The sequence below is a fragment of the Orcinus orca genome, chromosome 9 (assembly GCF_937001465.1).
Source record: "Orcinus orca chromosome 9, mOrcOrc1.1, whole genome shotgun sequence".
NCBI classification, from domain to species: domain Eukaryota; kingdom Metazoa; phylum Chordata; class Mammalia; order Artiodactyla; family Delphinidae; genus Orcinus; species Orcinus orca.
Genome location: NC_064567.1, coordinates 90,097,362 through 90,113,083, shown reverse-complemented (window position 1 = coordinate 90,113,083; position 15,722 = coordinate 90,097,362). Strand labels below are relative to the sequence as shown.

Here is a 15,722-nt window from a genome sequence, read left to right as displayed (position 1 = left end):
AGTTCAGTGTGGTTGGAGAGGCGAGGGCAGAGGCGAGGCTAGGAAGGTAGGGAAGCTGGTGGGGGCCTGGTGTGCCTCCCCAAGGCCATCGTGCCTGGAAGTGATGTGGTTAATGCATCTCCTAAGCGTCATTCAGGTAGCTCTGGGGGGAGGTGGAAGTTGAGGTTGAGAAGTTGGAAGATTGGCAATAAGGATACCAATTAGAGGACTGTAACTGCTTTTACTGTGAGCGAGAGAGAGAAGAAAGGCATAGCCTAGTCAGTGCAAAGCGGGGAGAGGATACACAAGATGCTAGGAGGGGGCTTCCCTGGTGGCACAGTGGTTGGGAGCCCGCCTGCCGATGCAGGGGACGCGGGTTCATGCCCCAGTCCGGGAAGATCCCACATGCCACGGAGCGGCTGGGCCCGTGAGCCATGGCTGCTGAGCCTGCGCGTCCGGAGCCTGTGCTCCGGAACGGGAGAGGCCACAACAGTGAGAGGCCCGCGTACCCCCAAAAAAAAAAAAAAAAAAAGATGCTAGGAGGGGAAATAACCAAATTTGGTTCCTGATGGGCTATGAAGAAGGGAGCTAGAGAAGAACCTCTGGGTTCTGATGTGGCCGACTCTGGGTGGTGGAGTCTTCTCCCAGCAGAGAACGTGGGAGGGACTGGGTGCTGCTTTCTGGGATCTCTGATGAGCCTCTGGGACAGCTAAGTTGGAGCTGTCCTTCTGGGAGCTGGATATTTAGATGTGAGGCCCAGGAAAAGGGGTTGCATTTGCAAAAGATGTATCAACGCAAGAACCTATGTGATAACTACAGAAAACCTTAACGTGGCACAGATGGGGCATAGTCAAGAGAGCAAGGGAGATAAAACCGAAAGACCAGGTCACTGAGAGCTTTCAACCTCAGGAGACTGGGATTAATTTGTAGGCAGTGTTTCCTTCCATGTACTTATTTTTTGAAGGAAGTAAGAAAACCCTACCTGAATGTTTCACCCCACTTACTATTTAATGGCAAACATGGACCTGCTTCCGGTGGGCTCATTATGAACATGGTGAGCACAACTGACCAGCTCTCCTTCCTTTCCAGTTGCTCTGCAGAGTCAGGCCAGTGCGTCTGCCAACCCCACATGATCGGACGCCAGTGCAACGGAGTGGAATCTGGTTACTACTTCCCCACCTTGGATCACTACCTCTACGAAGCAGAAGAGGCCAACTTGGGGCCTGTAAGTAGGGGGGTGCTGGCCAGGTGGGTAAAGCAGAGTATGGGGGGCGGGCAGTAATGGCAATACGCATTTTGTAAAGAGACCAAGTAAGAAGCATCTCGTCAGTGAGCACAAAATAAGGGCCAGGAGCAGGCCTTCTTGAGAACAGTCGTATTTAAAGTGTAAGTAAATCCGTAACCCAGAAGGAGACTTTGGAATATTCACTAGTAAGGCTTTTGGTGTTTTTAGGCAGGTGGGTTGTTGTTTTTTTTTTCTTTTTCCATTCTTTTCTCTACTGGTTAGCGCCAGAGTTAGCTGGTATAGTAAATATTCAGAGAGGATATTGCTCAGTTTTCTAATGCTGTGTAACAAGCCGTGCCAGAAGTTAGCGGCTTCAGATATATGTCTGGCACGTCAGCTGGGACGGCGGAAACAGCTGGAGGCCAGCTGGGTGCTGTTCTCCAAGCAGCTGTCTTGAGCTTCCTCACAGCATGGAGGTGTCTGGACAGTGAGAATTCTTACCTGGCACTGGAGGAGGAAACAAACTGCCAGGTCTCTCAAGGTCTGGGCTGAGAAGTACCAGAATGTCATTTTCTCACACTTCGCTGGTCACAAGGCACAAGGCCAGACCAGATTCGAGGGCAGGGGAACATAGGTCCCACCTCATGATGGGTAAGGCCGCACACACATGCATTACAGGGAATGAAGGACTTCATCTCTGGAGGTAGTGATCACGGTTACTGTATGTAATCCTGTGAACAAACTCAAATGCACGAGTTAAGCAACTCAAACTGATCCATTGTCAGCCTTACGATCAGAATTCACTCATCGGTAGTGAACATTCATGGTTGTAACAGGTTTCCTCACTTGTACGTGGCGCCTGAAACAAATACCAATGAGAATGACAGAAATACATCCTCTAGATATCGGGCTAGCCTTGTGGAAATCTGGGACATACCTGGTCACTCCTAGGCTTGCTAGTAACAGCATTTGGGATGTTCTCTTTCCTTCCGTCGTGCTCATTTTCCTGGTTATATCATAGAAGATATATCCTAAGCCTTAAGCCCATCTCCAATGTCCCAAGACTACCTCAACCTAAAAACTGAAAAGAAACCAATTACCTGTTTATAAAGCGAAAAATGACACAGTCTACTGGAAAATTTGACTGCAGAAAATGGGTTTAGTATCTACAGTTTGGGACCTTTGGGTGACTCCAGATTTCTTTGACTGTTACCTTGAATTCCATCTCAAGTAAAGCATCGGTCCTGTCCCCTTGTCCTCAGGGGGTCAGCATAGTGGAGCGGCAGTATATCCAGGACCGTATTCCTTCCTGGACTGGAGCAGGCTTCGTCCGAGTGCCTGAAGGGGCTTATTTGGAGTTCTTCATCGACAACATACCATATTCTATGGAGTATGACATCCTAATTCGCTATGAGCCACAGGTAACCCCTTGGTAGACTAAGGCGGGGGGGTTATTGGTAGAAGAATCTTTCTTCTAATGGACACTATGTGTTTGTGAATTGTGGAGGGCGCGTTGTAACAGAGGGAACTCTCTCTGACTTTCTCTGCTCCTTGGAAGTAAAAATGTACATTTTTCTTCAGTTTCACAAACATGTAGTGATCTCCTTGTTAGGCACTTAGCCTTGCTGAGAACTGAGGTGGTGATGAGAATGTGCCAGGTTCTCTCCTTGCCTCGATGGCCGGCCCTGCCCACGGATGGACACATGTCCCTAACTGCTGTCAAAGGTGGGAAGTCTAAGAGCAGAGACACAAACAGTGCTGCAAGATGAGAGGTTCATACCAGCCGGACTGGCCAGGGGCTGCCGAAATGTTTACTAAAGAGTCAGTTGGAGGCCTTAAAACAGAGGTGGAATTTTGCCCCAAGAAGGAAGTAAGGAATAGCATAAGCAGTGGAGAAGGGGGTGTTTTGAGCATCCTTCCACATAGCCAGGTAAGGGATATGGTTGGAGATGCTGTTAGGAGAAATGCTGGGATCAGTAAATGAACTTGGACTCTATACTAACAGGAAGCTGTCCAAGGGTTTTGGGCAAGGGATTGTCATTATCTAAGCTGTGGGGTTTTGGGTTTTTCTTTTTTTATCTTCTTTTTTGCTTTTAAGTCAGAGAAAGACGAATATCGTATATCACTTACATGTGGAATCTAAAATACGATAGAAATGAACTTATCTACAAAACAGAAGTAGACTTACAGACATAGAAAGCAAATTTACGGTTACCAGAAGGGAAAGTGGGGGAGGGATGCATTAGGAGTTTGGGATTAATGGATGCACTCTACTGTATATAAAATAGATAACCAACAAGGACCTCCTGTATAGCGCAGGGAACTATATTCAGTATCTTGTAATAACCTATAACGGAAAAGAATCTGAAGAAGAATAGATAGATACATATGTATAACTGAATCACTTTGCTATACACCTGAAACCAACACAACGTTGTAAGTCAACTCTACTCCAATAAAAGATAATAATAATAAGCTGTGTTTTAAGGTGGATGAAAAGGGATGTTGGGAGAGGCAGGGAGAGCAGTGGGAGGCTGTTTCAGTGTCCACGTGGGAAGGGGCTCGGGCTGGAACTGCGGTAATAGCCGAGGGAATGGTCAAGAGGGAAGGGAAACGCAAGCGAGTGTTTCCCATTTAAACTTGGCAAAAGATGGATGGATGGTTGGATCCATCCAAACAGACAGGCAGCAGTGGGCCAGCTCGGTTGGTCTTTCCGATCATCTGTTTCTTACTGTAGCTCCCCGACCACTGGGAGAAAGCTGTCATCACAGTGCAGCGACCTGGGAAGATTCCAGCCAGCAGCCGATGTGGAAACACTGTTCCTGATGATGACAACCAGGTGGTGTCCCTATCGCCTGGCTCCAGGTCAGTGTGACAGTGGTTTGCAGCTCAACAGAACCAGCATGCAAATTAATTCTTTTTCTCATGTCTCGCCTGGTGAGTTGCACAGTTACCATTTTGGGGCCATGAGCCAAACATGGACTGTTCCTTCCTTTGGGGTGATCTACGTGGAGCTTTGATGGCTTAGATACTTAAAGGCGCACCTTTGGTTGTTATTTTTCTCTTTTGTTTCGGGGCAGGTATGTGGTCCTCCCCCGCCCCGTGTGCTTGGAGAAGGGTGTGAACTACACAGTGAGGTTAGAGCTGCCCCAGTATACCTCCTCGGACAGCAATGTGGACAGCCCCTACACGCTGATCGATTCTGTAAGTGGAGGTCGTTTCTGACGAGCAGGGAGGACTGGGCAGAAAGCGTGCATCACCTTCCCCAGAGGGTTTTGTGGAAGGTAATGCTGAGAGGTGAGGCAGAGTCATTCTTTCTGCCTCCGAGGCCACTTTGCTTATTTATTTTAATAAAACTCCACCCTCTGGAAAGGACCTACTCAAGACGATCCTTCCTGAAAATAGGAAGTGTCTTAACGATGACATTTCAAAACCCATCAAACTTTGTAAGAGGTCTCTAAACTTTTGCTGGCAAGAATATTTAAGAATGAAAAGGTGGGCTTCCCTGGTGGCGCAGTGGTTGAGAGTCCGCCTGCCGATGCAGGGGACACGGGTTCGTGCCCCGGTCCGGGAAGATCCCACATGCCGCGGAGCGGCTAGGACCGTGAGCCATGGCCACTGAGCCTGCGCGTCCGGAGCCTGTGTTCCACAACGGGAGAGGCCACAACAGTGAGAGGCCTGCGTACCACAAACAAACAAACAAACAAAAAGAATGAAAAGGTTTTCACTTGACTCTATGAGTCTGTTTTTTTTTTTTTTTAGGAGTCAAAGAAGCACTTGGGGGTTTTTTATGTGTTTGCTTGCGTTAATTGATGACCTGGGACAACCCCCGTAAGAACAGCGTATTGTTCTGTTTTCTTCCTAGCTTGTTCTCATGCCATTCTGTAAGTCGCTGGACATCTTCACTGTGGGAGGCTCAGGAGATGGGGTCGTCACCAACAGTGCCTGGGAAACCTTTCAGAGATACCGATGTCTGGAGAACAGCAGAAGCGTCGTGAAGACTCCGATGACCGATGTTTGCAGAAACATCATCTTTAGCATTTCCGCCCTGTTACACCAGACAGGCCTGGGTAGGTATTACTGCTGCTGCTTCTGCTCCTTCTTTCTCAAGAGGCGTGAGGACGCTTGACATCACGAGGTACGTTGGCAGGCATGTCCTATAGTTCTGTGTTAGGCAGTCGGCCCAAAGGAAATAGTGTCTCAACTACAGTTGGTGTTTGTTTCTTTAAGAGCTTGTTAGTGATAGAGCACCACTGACAATGGACTCAGTCATCAAGTAACACACAAAGAATGGGGGACTAGGGAAAGGTCCCGGAGACTTTCCATACGCAGGGTGGGGAGTTGGGATGGAATGACAGCACCCCGTAACTGAAATTGATATTTTGCTCTTTGAAAGGTCACTGGGCTTTTGTTGAAGGTCTTGTGATATTTGAGCTTTGAAGGCAAGGAGAGAAAACCTTAATGACCTCCTTCCTAGAAAAACCGCTTTTATCTGTCAACTCCGGCTCCTGCCACTTCCCTGGCACCCATCCGAGGGAGGATACCGCTTTAAATGGGAATTCTGAACAAGCTAAGGTGCTCTTGGGGGGAGGATTGGGAAGGGCCCCAGCAAAAGGACAGACCCAGTGCAGAGCCAAGTGGTCCTCACTGGGCTCATCGCTGTGGGGAGCACGGCCACCTGGGCCACAGGCTTTTTTTTTTTTTTTTTTTTTTTTTAATTTTTTAAAAATTTTTATTGGAGTATAGTTGAAACTAATACAACATTAGTGTACAGCAAAGTGAATCAGTTATACATATCCACTCTTTTATTTTTTTAAGATTCTTTTCCCATATAGGCCATTACAGAGTGTTGAGTAGCGTTCCCTGTGCTATACAGCAGGTTTTTATTAGTTACCTATTTTATATTTAGTAGTGTGTATATGTCAATCCCAACCTCCCAGTTTATCCCTCCCCCGCTATCCCCTGGTAACCAGAAATTTGTTTGTAACCAGAGTCACATCTGTGACTCTACTTCTGTTTTGTAAATAAGTTCATTTGTACCTTTTTTTTTAGATTCCACCTATAAGTGATACCATATGATATTTGCATTTCTGTGTCTGGCTTAACTTCACCCAGTATGACAATCTCTAGGTCCATCCGTGTTGCCGCAAATGGCATCATTTTGTTCTTTTTTATGGCTGAGTAATATTCTATTGTATATAGGGTCATGGGCTCTTGCCTCTCTCCTCTGCAGCTTGTGAGTGTGACCCTCAGGGCTCCTTAAGTTCCGTCTGCGACCCCAGCGGAGGCCAGTGTCAGTGCCGGCCAAACGTGGTTGGAAGAAGGTGTGACAGATGTGCGCCCGGCACCTTTGGCTTTGGCCCCAGCGGGTGCAAATGTAAGTTGATGAGAATTGTAACGTATTCTTTCAGATCATGAGTCATACTAGCATGGGTTCCATAGCTTCAGAAGGCATGCTGCACTCTGGAAATTGACCACAGGGGCCCATGAGCATTCTGCACTGGGCAGGGGGGCACTGGCCTATGTAAGGGGTGTGTTTGCATTTAATGCGTTTTTCAGCTGGTTCCTTGGTTGCCTATTTCCTCAGCTTGTGAGTGCCACCTGCAAGGATCTGTCAATGCTTTCTGTGACCCCATCACTGGCCAGTGCCACTGTTTCCAGGGGGTGTACACACGGCAGTGTGACCGCTGCTTACCCGGGTACTGGGGCTTTCCAAGTTGCCAGCCCTGCCAGTGCAACGGCCATGCAGATGACTGCGACTCGGTGACAGGGGAATGCCTGAGCTGCCAGGACTACACCACGGGGCATAACTGTGAAAGGTACACGCAGCCTTTTGAAAGTAAAGAGAATGAGATTGTTTCTGGCTGAGCAAACAGCATCTTAGACAAACCACAGAATGAGTCTCTACCAGTCTCCAGATGGCTCTTTCATTTCCGATCACCTCGGTATTTATTTTCTAGGAACTCATTCATTTATACAGAACAGATTTAGCTTACACCCTCTGCGTGCCAGGCATTGTTCAAGGGCTCGGGGCGGGGGGTGGATACAGCAGAGAACAGAACTGATGTGAATCTGCCCTCTTTGGAGAGTCTTTCTAGAGGTCACCTTAAGGCTGTATAGAAATCATCTCTCTGTCTCAGCAGATCCTGGCCTAGGATGAGAGTTGTGAAATGTTAATGCCTAATTTAGGTCAAAGTAGAAACCAAATGCAAATGAGGATTAGTCATTTTAGATGGGTTTGTTTTTTGGAAACATGTTATGCAGCTACAGCCCACATAAAATGTGCACAAGCAGATCTTTCTCCAGTTAGCAGATGTTAATTGCATAATTATTACGGATGTAGTGCACTGCACTAAGGGATAGTAAAAATTGGACATAAAATGTGCCTCTAACAACATTACAGCCCAGCTCAGTAGATAAGGAACAGTCCTTATGAAAAAATGACATCCTGACCTACAGTGTTCATTACTAATTAAGAAAGGCAGACGTGCTCTTAGAACCTGCTTTTTTTGGATTACTAGTCTCCACCTTTCAAGTCAATAAATCTTCTCTCTTCTAGTATCCATCACATTATATGGGATTTTTGTTGTAAAAAAAATTTCAGCAAGTGCTTCAGTCAGTGCAAAAGTTGCTCCTCAGATGAAAGAAGCTGTTAGTGAAAACTGCATTTGTGATTACATTATGGCTTGAAGATACGCAAGGCAGCAAATACTGCTGGATAGTATTCAAGAATTCAGCGATTTCAGTGACTACTCCTTGGAGTAAAAGTCAGTCCTTCCAACCACAAATGGTGTTGTGAAGAGATAACAAGGAAACAGTTACACAAGATTAAAAGGAAGAGATTAATATATTAGCGTCATCTTTTGTTTTCTCCCTTAAGTTTTGCATTACTCTTCTTTCATTGAGAGATGGAGAATATATTCGAGAGAGAGAGACAAACAGATAACATCAGATGAAAAAGGGGAAGAGATGGGTGGGGGACACAGGTCAATAGTGGTGGTTGTCCACAAGACCAACCTGAAATCAGGCCCACTGTGAATTTTATTTGTAAAGCATTTTGATTTCTTGCAGAACTCAAAAGGTATAGGAAGAGAAAAGATTTTCAGCCCTAGTTTGGATGACAAAAGTGCATTAAAGTATTTCAGATGCTGCTGTCTAGTTTGAGCTGATTTCTCATTCTTTTCCTCTTTCCGAGATGATCAATTTTCAATCCTGTGAATTTAAAAAGAAGCTCTAGGCTCAGATGATTGCCGAAGGGGTTAGAGAAGGGAGGAGACAGGAAATGAACACTCAGTTCTTACCATGATGTATTTGGACTTACTTCACCTAGAAAAGCCTCATAGAAAACTTTCTCACAAACTGTTGCACAAAATTGCTTCATCACTGCTGATTTTCCCAGCACATAATTGGGGCACATGTTCTTGTATTGTGTCTATGTCTAATTAAATAGAAGGTTAATGTCCTCTGAACAACTTTCCCCTTCTATTTCTTCATCCTTCCCCGCTCCCCATTTTAAAAAAATTACCTCTGCCTCAAAAAAGAAAAAAAACAACAACCTGAATTAGAGGTTCCAGGCCCAGTTGTGCTTGTAACCAGCTTATCTTGGGTGAGTTAGCTCACCTCTCCAAGTATCCAACTTTCTGATAGTAGAATATGTTGGATTAGATGATATCCAAACTTCCTTCAAGCTCTCATGTTATAGGAAGTAAAAAAGTAACCTAATTACCAGTCGTGTTGAAAAGCGGCATGACATACTAAAAGAATTCCTTGCTAAAAGTCAGGAGGCAGAATTCAAATCATGGCTCATTTATTCACTAGTTGTGTAAGCCTTGCCAGTCGTTTAAGCTCCATGGCTGCCTTACCTGTAAGGAGAGGAGATGGAACCTGTTGGGTTTGAGAACTGATAAATAACATCTCTCATCCTTGAGAGGCAGACACAAGGGTCAGGCATCTGGAGAGCATCCCTATTGGCTTTATTACTGGTAAAGGCTGGATTGCAGAACAAGGCACCACGGGCTTGCTGACGCAACGTCCCTCCCAGGCATAGGCAGAGACTGACAACCACGGGCCCTCTTCCCCCCAGACCCCGCCCCCAGACTCCTTAATGCAAGGAGGGGAGCTACCAGAATGCTCAGGGCAGGCAGTAGGGTGCACTTGGGGAGATGTACCTCTTCCTCTGGGGAGGAGTGAACGAGGGTCCGGGTGAGGCCAGAGGTGTCACCCTAATGCAGGGGTCCTGCCATGGGATCCTCAGGCTAGGAGCAGCATCAGCCCCTAAATCAGAAACGGGGAGAGGGAGCCCAGCAATCTGTGTTTCTAAAGCCCTCCAGGGATTTCTGATTAGGACTAGTGTTTGAGCCACTGCTCTACTGGAAAGTGCTTCGTGTGGAAACGTGAGGAATGAGGAATGATGTTCCTAAATGGAGAACGTGGTTTCTTAGACTCCTTCTTGTAACAGATTTCATATAACTGTGGTTCATGACCTTCTCTCTTCGGCAACTGATGTAGGTGCTCGGCTGGTTACTATGGAGACGCCATCATTGGGTCAGGAGATCACTGCCGTCCTTGTCCGTGTCCAGATGGTCCCGACAGCGGACGCCAGTTTGCCAGTAGCTGTTATCAAGACCCTGGTACTTTACAGCTTGCCTGTGTCTGTAATCCTGGATACATCGGTAAGTGATTTGCAGACTTTCGGAGGAAAAGATGCGTCTTCACGAGGTTAGTTGTTAAGGAAGAAAAATGATGAAGAGTGAGCCAATTTAGTTGCTTTTTTTTTTTTTTTTTACAATCCTTAATTAAAAGTGAAGGGAGGGCTTCCCTGGTGGCGCAGTGGTTGAGAGTCTGCCTGCCGATGCAGGGGACGTGGGTTCGTGCCCCGGTCCGGGAGGATCCCACATGCTGCGGAGCAGCTGGGCCCGTGAGCCATGGCCGCTGAGCCTGCGCGTCCGGAGCCTGTGCTCCACAATGGGAGAGACCACAACAGTGAGAGGCCCGCGTACCGCAAAAAAAAAAAAAAAAAAAAAAGTGAAGGGAATCTGAAATGTAGAAGATGTTCTTTTCCTGTTCGGCATGTGGGGTAGAGTCAATTTTTGTGTCTCTGATAATCATGTTACAATACAGGGCACAATAGCAAGCTCATTTAATCCGTAAGTCCCTGCTTACACTTTTCTGGTCTTAACCAGTAGAAAAGTTAATTTACATTTTACTTTTTCGTTTCCTTTTCCAACTCCTAGTGGAAGAGTCTCAGAGTAGTGAACTGGCCAAATAGGGGGCAGAAGGAAGAAAAGAATATCATCTGGGAGCCCCAGACAACAGAACCAGTCAAAGCTAGAGATATTCTTCATTGTTTACTATACTCACATTATCTGTCAACACTCTGAGTGTGGCTAGTTGTGCATACAAACATTATTTCATCCTTGATGCCGCCGTTTCAAATACTCGTTATGCTTATCCATGGCTCAGCCAATTTGCATGTTTCAGGATTTTCTCAAATAATTTATTTTACTGAAGTATAGTTGATTTACAATGTTTTAAATTCTGTACAGCAAAGTGATTCAATTATACATATATATATATATATACACACACACATGCTTTTTCATATTCTTTTCCGTTATGGTTTATCCCAGGATACTGAATATTGTTCCCTGTGCTGTACAGTAGGACCTTGTTCATCCTTCGGGATTCCTTAAGAAGGGAAATCGGTCATCCCGAGGGGCCCCATTTTTCGGTTGCTCATGGAGGAGCAGGGATTTTTCAGTGAACATACGCCTTGGGTTAGGATGTAACATCAAGCTAAGCTTTCCGCTGTGAGACCACTGTTTCACTCCTGATGTGTCCATCCCTGTGTAATGAGGAGCTAACCTCCTGTGTGCTGGAACCTCCAAACTCTCCCTGCTCCTCCCCACCGTGGCCGCGGAGCCAGGCTGCAGCAGCATCGCTGCAAAGACGCTGCTTCCCCTCACGACTAACGGCCCATTTCCCCTGAAGGCTCAGTCACCCGGCTCGGTAGCTAGCACACTGGGGGCCCAGGCGCTGCCTGGGTGGCCCCTCTGGTTGGCGGGAATGTCGGGGACCAGACCTTTCAGGGGGCAAGCCGAAGGTCCCATGCCGGTTTTATTGGACAACAGGCTCCAGATGCGACGACTGTGCCTCGGGCTTCTTTGGCAATCCCTCGGACGTGGGGGGCACGTGTCAGCCTTGCCGGTGTCACCACAACATCGACACGACGGACCCAGAAGCCTGTGACAAGGAGACCGGGAGGTGCCTCAAGTGCCTGTACCACACGGAGGGCGAGCACTGCCAGCTCTGCCGCTTCGGTTACTATGGTGACGCCCTCCAGCAGGATTGTCGCAGTAAGATGCCTGTTCCCTTTGCCCGCTCTTTTGGATGACTTCCACTCTCTTCCTCTTCCTCCTCCTTGGGGGATTTTATTCTTCAGGGGTTTGTCTCATCCGGGAAAATGCTTGTTCAGAGGGGTAAGATTTCACTGGTGACAAAAGAAAGATGAGGATGATTTTTTTTTTCTTTACATCCTCATTTCCTGGCAGAGCTGAAGTGTCGAGCTGTGGCTCAGTGCCTGAAAGGGAACCAAAAGCTGTGTCACTGTCCCCATGATAAATGCCATCCCATAGAGTATATTGATTTTTATGTTCTGCCCATGAACTTGCTGATGGGCTGGGACTTCTGCGTCCTAAATACGCACTTTGGTCTGTACCTTTTCTTACGTCATTGATGGATAGAGCCTTCCAGCTTAAGGAAAAGAAAGAAGTAACATCTCTGAAGTCTCTGTTTTGGAACACATTATTTCTCTCTCATCACAAGATCAGCCAGCATTTCCTGCTGTGTCTGCAGGGCCCCAGGCCCCTGTCTTTGTTGATACAAACACGTGCGGAATGTTGAGGACCAGCAGGACCTGATTGCTTTAAGCCTTCCTAGCTTAAAGGGCTTGTCCCTGCCACGGCTCACACAGCCATGACTGTTCTTCCCTGCCAAGAGTTTGAAATCATTAGGTATCTCCGTTCCCACAGCATAGGTTTTATTTCCAGTTAAATCTTCAACTTTACAGTGACTCACCAGCCGCTTATTCAATCAAGTATTGTGAAAATACCGCCGGGCAAAATGTGTCACTTTGCAGGTCTGCCTGGGAAATGTCAGAACTGCATGGAACATCATAAGAAGATGAAGACCACAGTTTTAGATTTTTTTTAATCCCCTCTGTTCCTTTCTGTACTTGTTTGCATTTCCAAATCAAAATCTGGAGAGGGAGGATGGTAGTCATTTGATGTAGGTGACTTTTGCGTAATCTGTATGTTTTCCGAGTGTGACTCTGTAAGTACGTCTGACCGGTGGTTCTTTTTTCAGAGTGTGTCTGCAATTACCTGGGCACCGTGCAGGAGCGCTGTAACGGCTCTGACTGCCAGTGCGACAAAATCACCGGGCAGTGCTTGTGTCTCCCTAATGTGATGGGCCAGAACTGTGACCGCTGTGCACCCAACACCTGGCAGCTGGCCAGCGGGACAGGGTGTGACCCGTGCAACTGCGACGCTGCTCATTCCTTTGGGCCGTCTTGTAACGAGGTGAGGTGTTGTGGCCAGCGGAGGCCGTCATGGCATATGGAAAGATGACTTTGAGTCCTGGTGACAGCTATTTGGTGGCCGGGCCCCAGCTAGAGAAAGGCACCCCTCCTTGTCACAGCCTTGCACCAGGGCACACAGCTTGGCAAACACGGCACGGACTGGATATCCACCATCACCGGTCCCCCTTGGCTGGGGCTGCATAACTGTGCCCAGAGGCCCCATCGGATGCACCTGTAGCATCGCAGCCTAGCGCCCCAGCTGAAGGGGTACAGACTCGCTTTAGAATGGATGAGGGGGGCCATTTTTTTTCAATACCTGGCTGCCGAATCAGGCTTTTTTTCCCTTAACCACACAGCCTGAAATGAGCTGCATAGTCATACCCAACATTGTAGAAAGTTCTCCTGTTCCCTGACACACACAGAATGGTGAGTACAGGTGGTCCAGGCTTGTGAGCGATATGAGGAAACATGTCAGTAAAGGGAGACGTGCCCTGGGCCTTCCGAGCCCCAGTTGCAGAAGAGCAGTTAGGAGACCCCGGCCTGGGGCCCTCAGCACCTGGGATCAGTGTAAGATGCCCTGTTCCTGGTCAGGTGTGAGGCCTGCTCAGGCAGACAGATGGGTCCCCCTTCCCGTAACTGGCAGCCGGCAAAGGCAGTGCAGCCTGGCCTGGGCCCGGCAGCCTGTCTGACCCGGCTCTGTCTTCTGGCCGCAGTTCACGGGGCAGTGCCAGTGCATGCCTGGCTTCGGAGGCCGCACGTGCAGCGAGTGCCAGGAGCTTTTCTGGGGGGACCCCAGCGTGGAGTGCCGAGGTGAGGCGCGGGCACCGGGCTCTCGGGTGGAGTGGGGGGGCCGGGTGTCTGAGGGAGCCTTCTGTCCAGTACAGCACAAATGAACTTGTCTATAAAAACGAGGTTTGATTACGAAAGAAATGCATGCTCATGGTTTAAACACAAAAAATCCTGGAGGCATGTAAGTGGTAAAAAGTGGACCTGCTGGCTTCCAGCTCTGTTCCCCAGGGGTGAGGTTTGTCTCAGCACAGACAAGCGTACATACGTACCCCAAATACACACAGAATGGCTTTATTTTTTTTATTATTTTTTAAGTGGAAGTATACTTGATTTACAGTGCATCAGGTGTACATCAGAGTGATTCACTTATATATATGTGTGTGTGTGTGTGTGTATATAAACATACTTTTTCAGATTCTTTTCCTTATACGTTATGACAAGATATTGAGTAGAGTTCCCCGTGCTATACAGTAGGTCCTTTTTGGTTATCTATTTTACATATAGTAGTGTATATAAATGTGAATCCCAACCTCCTAATTTATCCCTCCCCCACTCTTTCCCCCCTTGGTAACCACAAGTTTGTTTTCTATGTCTGCAAGTCTGTTTCTGTTTCATAAATAAGTTCATTTGTACTATTTTTTAGATTCCACCTATAAAGGGATATCATATGATATTTGTCTTTTTCTATCTGACTTCCTTCACTTAGTATAATCATCTCTAGGTCCATCCATGTTGCTGCAAATGGCATTATTTCATTCTTTTTTATGGTTGAGTAACCAGAGTGGCTTTTAAAAATGCATTCAACCAAAATGTGCTCATATTCACCATCGAGTTCTGCAAATTGACTTTCTCCCCCTCTGAACAGTATTTTGGGGCCAGCTTTCTTGTCTGCACAAGCAGAGCTAAGTGTTCTGGTAAGATTGTTTGATCCCAGTGTAACAAGCAGGTGGTGCTGACAGTTAAAGCCCTCGGCAGGAGCGTACTGTCCTCATCAGCGGGGACAACAAAGGAACAGGTGACAGGAGCGCCACGTCCCACTTAGGCTCATGATTAACTAGGACTGTGAGGGAAAACGATGTTTTCTTAAGAACAAAACTTGTTACAATCATGTGAATCAGAAGGATTGCTTATTTTTTTAGGCTGTTGCAGTTTTTTTTTGACCTGCCAGGTTATTTTTAAGATCTTCAAGTAAAAGCATTTATGGGAAAGATTTTAATAGACTGTTGCCATTCTGTATTCCTCTTCTTTCTTTCCTACTTAGGTTTTCTTCCCTGTGTTTTAAGTTTATAACAATGGATAAACATCTTCTGTAGTTTCTTATTTGCTCTTTGATCCATTTTCTTCGTTACACATCTGAAATTCTAGGTCCCTGTTGGACTCTACATTTAAAAAAAATACATCTTTTTCTTTTTTGGATACAACTGTAGTGAGAAATAATACAGATCTGCACGTTAGCGGTTCATTGAGAATATTCTGTCGAAAGTCCCAAACCTAGATACTACGTGTTCTTTCAGAGTCAACTCATCTGTTCCTTAACAGCCAGAAGACTTCAGACAGTGGACACGACCAGACCCAATGGCATATGATTTTTTTTTTTTCATTCGATGTGTAGCCAGAAGGGTCTGTACTAACATCTTAGATGAGATGAAGGTTTGCTCCACAGAGGAGGTATGAAGGCTGTGTTGATAAGCGTGCTTTAATTCATCATCCTTCAGTCCCGACGTTGGTTCTTAACAGGATCTGATTTTCTCACTTCCTTTAGAAGGTCCGTGACATTCAGTGGACCACTTGATTCGAGATGTCTCCTGCAAGTAAGATCCTGCTTAAAATCTGGCTTCTCCAGAGCTCTAACCACAATTCTGTTAAATTCCTCAATCTTGTACTGCCCCAAGGGCTTGATTTTCTCCAGATAATAGTTCTATCATTGCTTATAGCCTGATTCTGTCAGCATGTGTCATTGGCAAAATAGCTTTGGCTGCCAGAGCTTTCTGACCTTTTGCTCCATCTAAGCTTTATTAGCATGAAAAACCTGTTTTCTGGAGTCAGAGTCAATCAGAGGATTGTTCATTTAATACTCAGAACTTTACCCCTTACCCTTTAATCTTTAAACTTTCGCCTCTAAATCTGCCAGAGACATTGTGGCTTATAGGA

General features: G+C 46.6%; 1 protein-coding gene across 1 annotated transcript in view; it reads left to right on the top strand.

Annotated features, from left to right (window-relative positions):
* Nucleotides 1-15,722, top strand: part of LAMB1 (laminin subunit beta 1) — a 73,956-nt gene that overhangs the window by 36,522 nt on the left and 21,712 nt on the right. Inside the window, exons 14-24 of the mRNA XM_004263347.3 lie at nt 1,069-1,204; nt 2,467-2,625; nt 3,942-4,069; nt 4,285-4,408; nt 5,070-5,274; nt 6,438-6,581; nt 6,792-7,023; nt 9,713-9,876; nt 11,335-11,559; nt 12,569-12,783; nt 13,496-13,592. Coding sequence (XP_004263395.2) covers nt 1,069-1,204; nt 2,467-2,625; nt 3,942-4,069; nt 4,285-4,408; nt 5,070-5,274; nt 6,438-6,581; nt 6,792-7,023; nt 9,713-9,876; nt 11,335-11,559; nt 12,569-12,783; nt 13,496-13,592 — 1,829 coding nt within the window. The remainder of the gene's footprint in view (nt 1-1,068; nt 1,205-2,466; nt 2,626-3,941; nt 4,070-4,284; nt 4,409-5,069; nt 5,275-6,437; nt 6,582-6,791; nt 7,024-9,712; nt 9,877-11,334; nt 11,560-12,568; nt 12,784-13,495; nt 13,593-15,722) is intronic.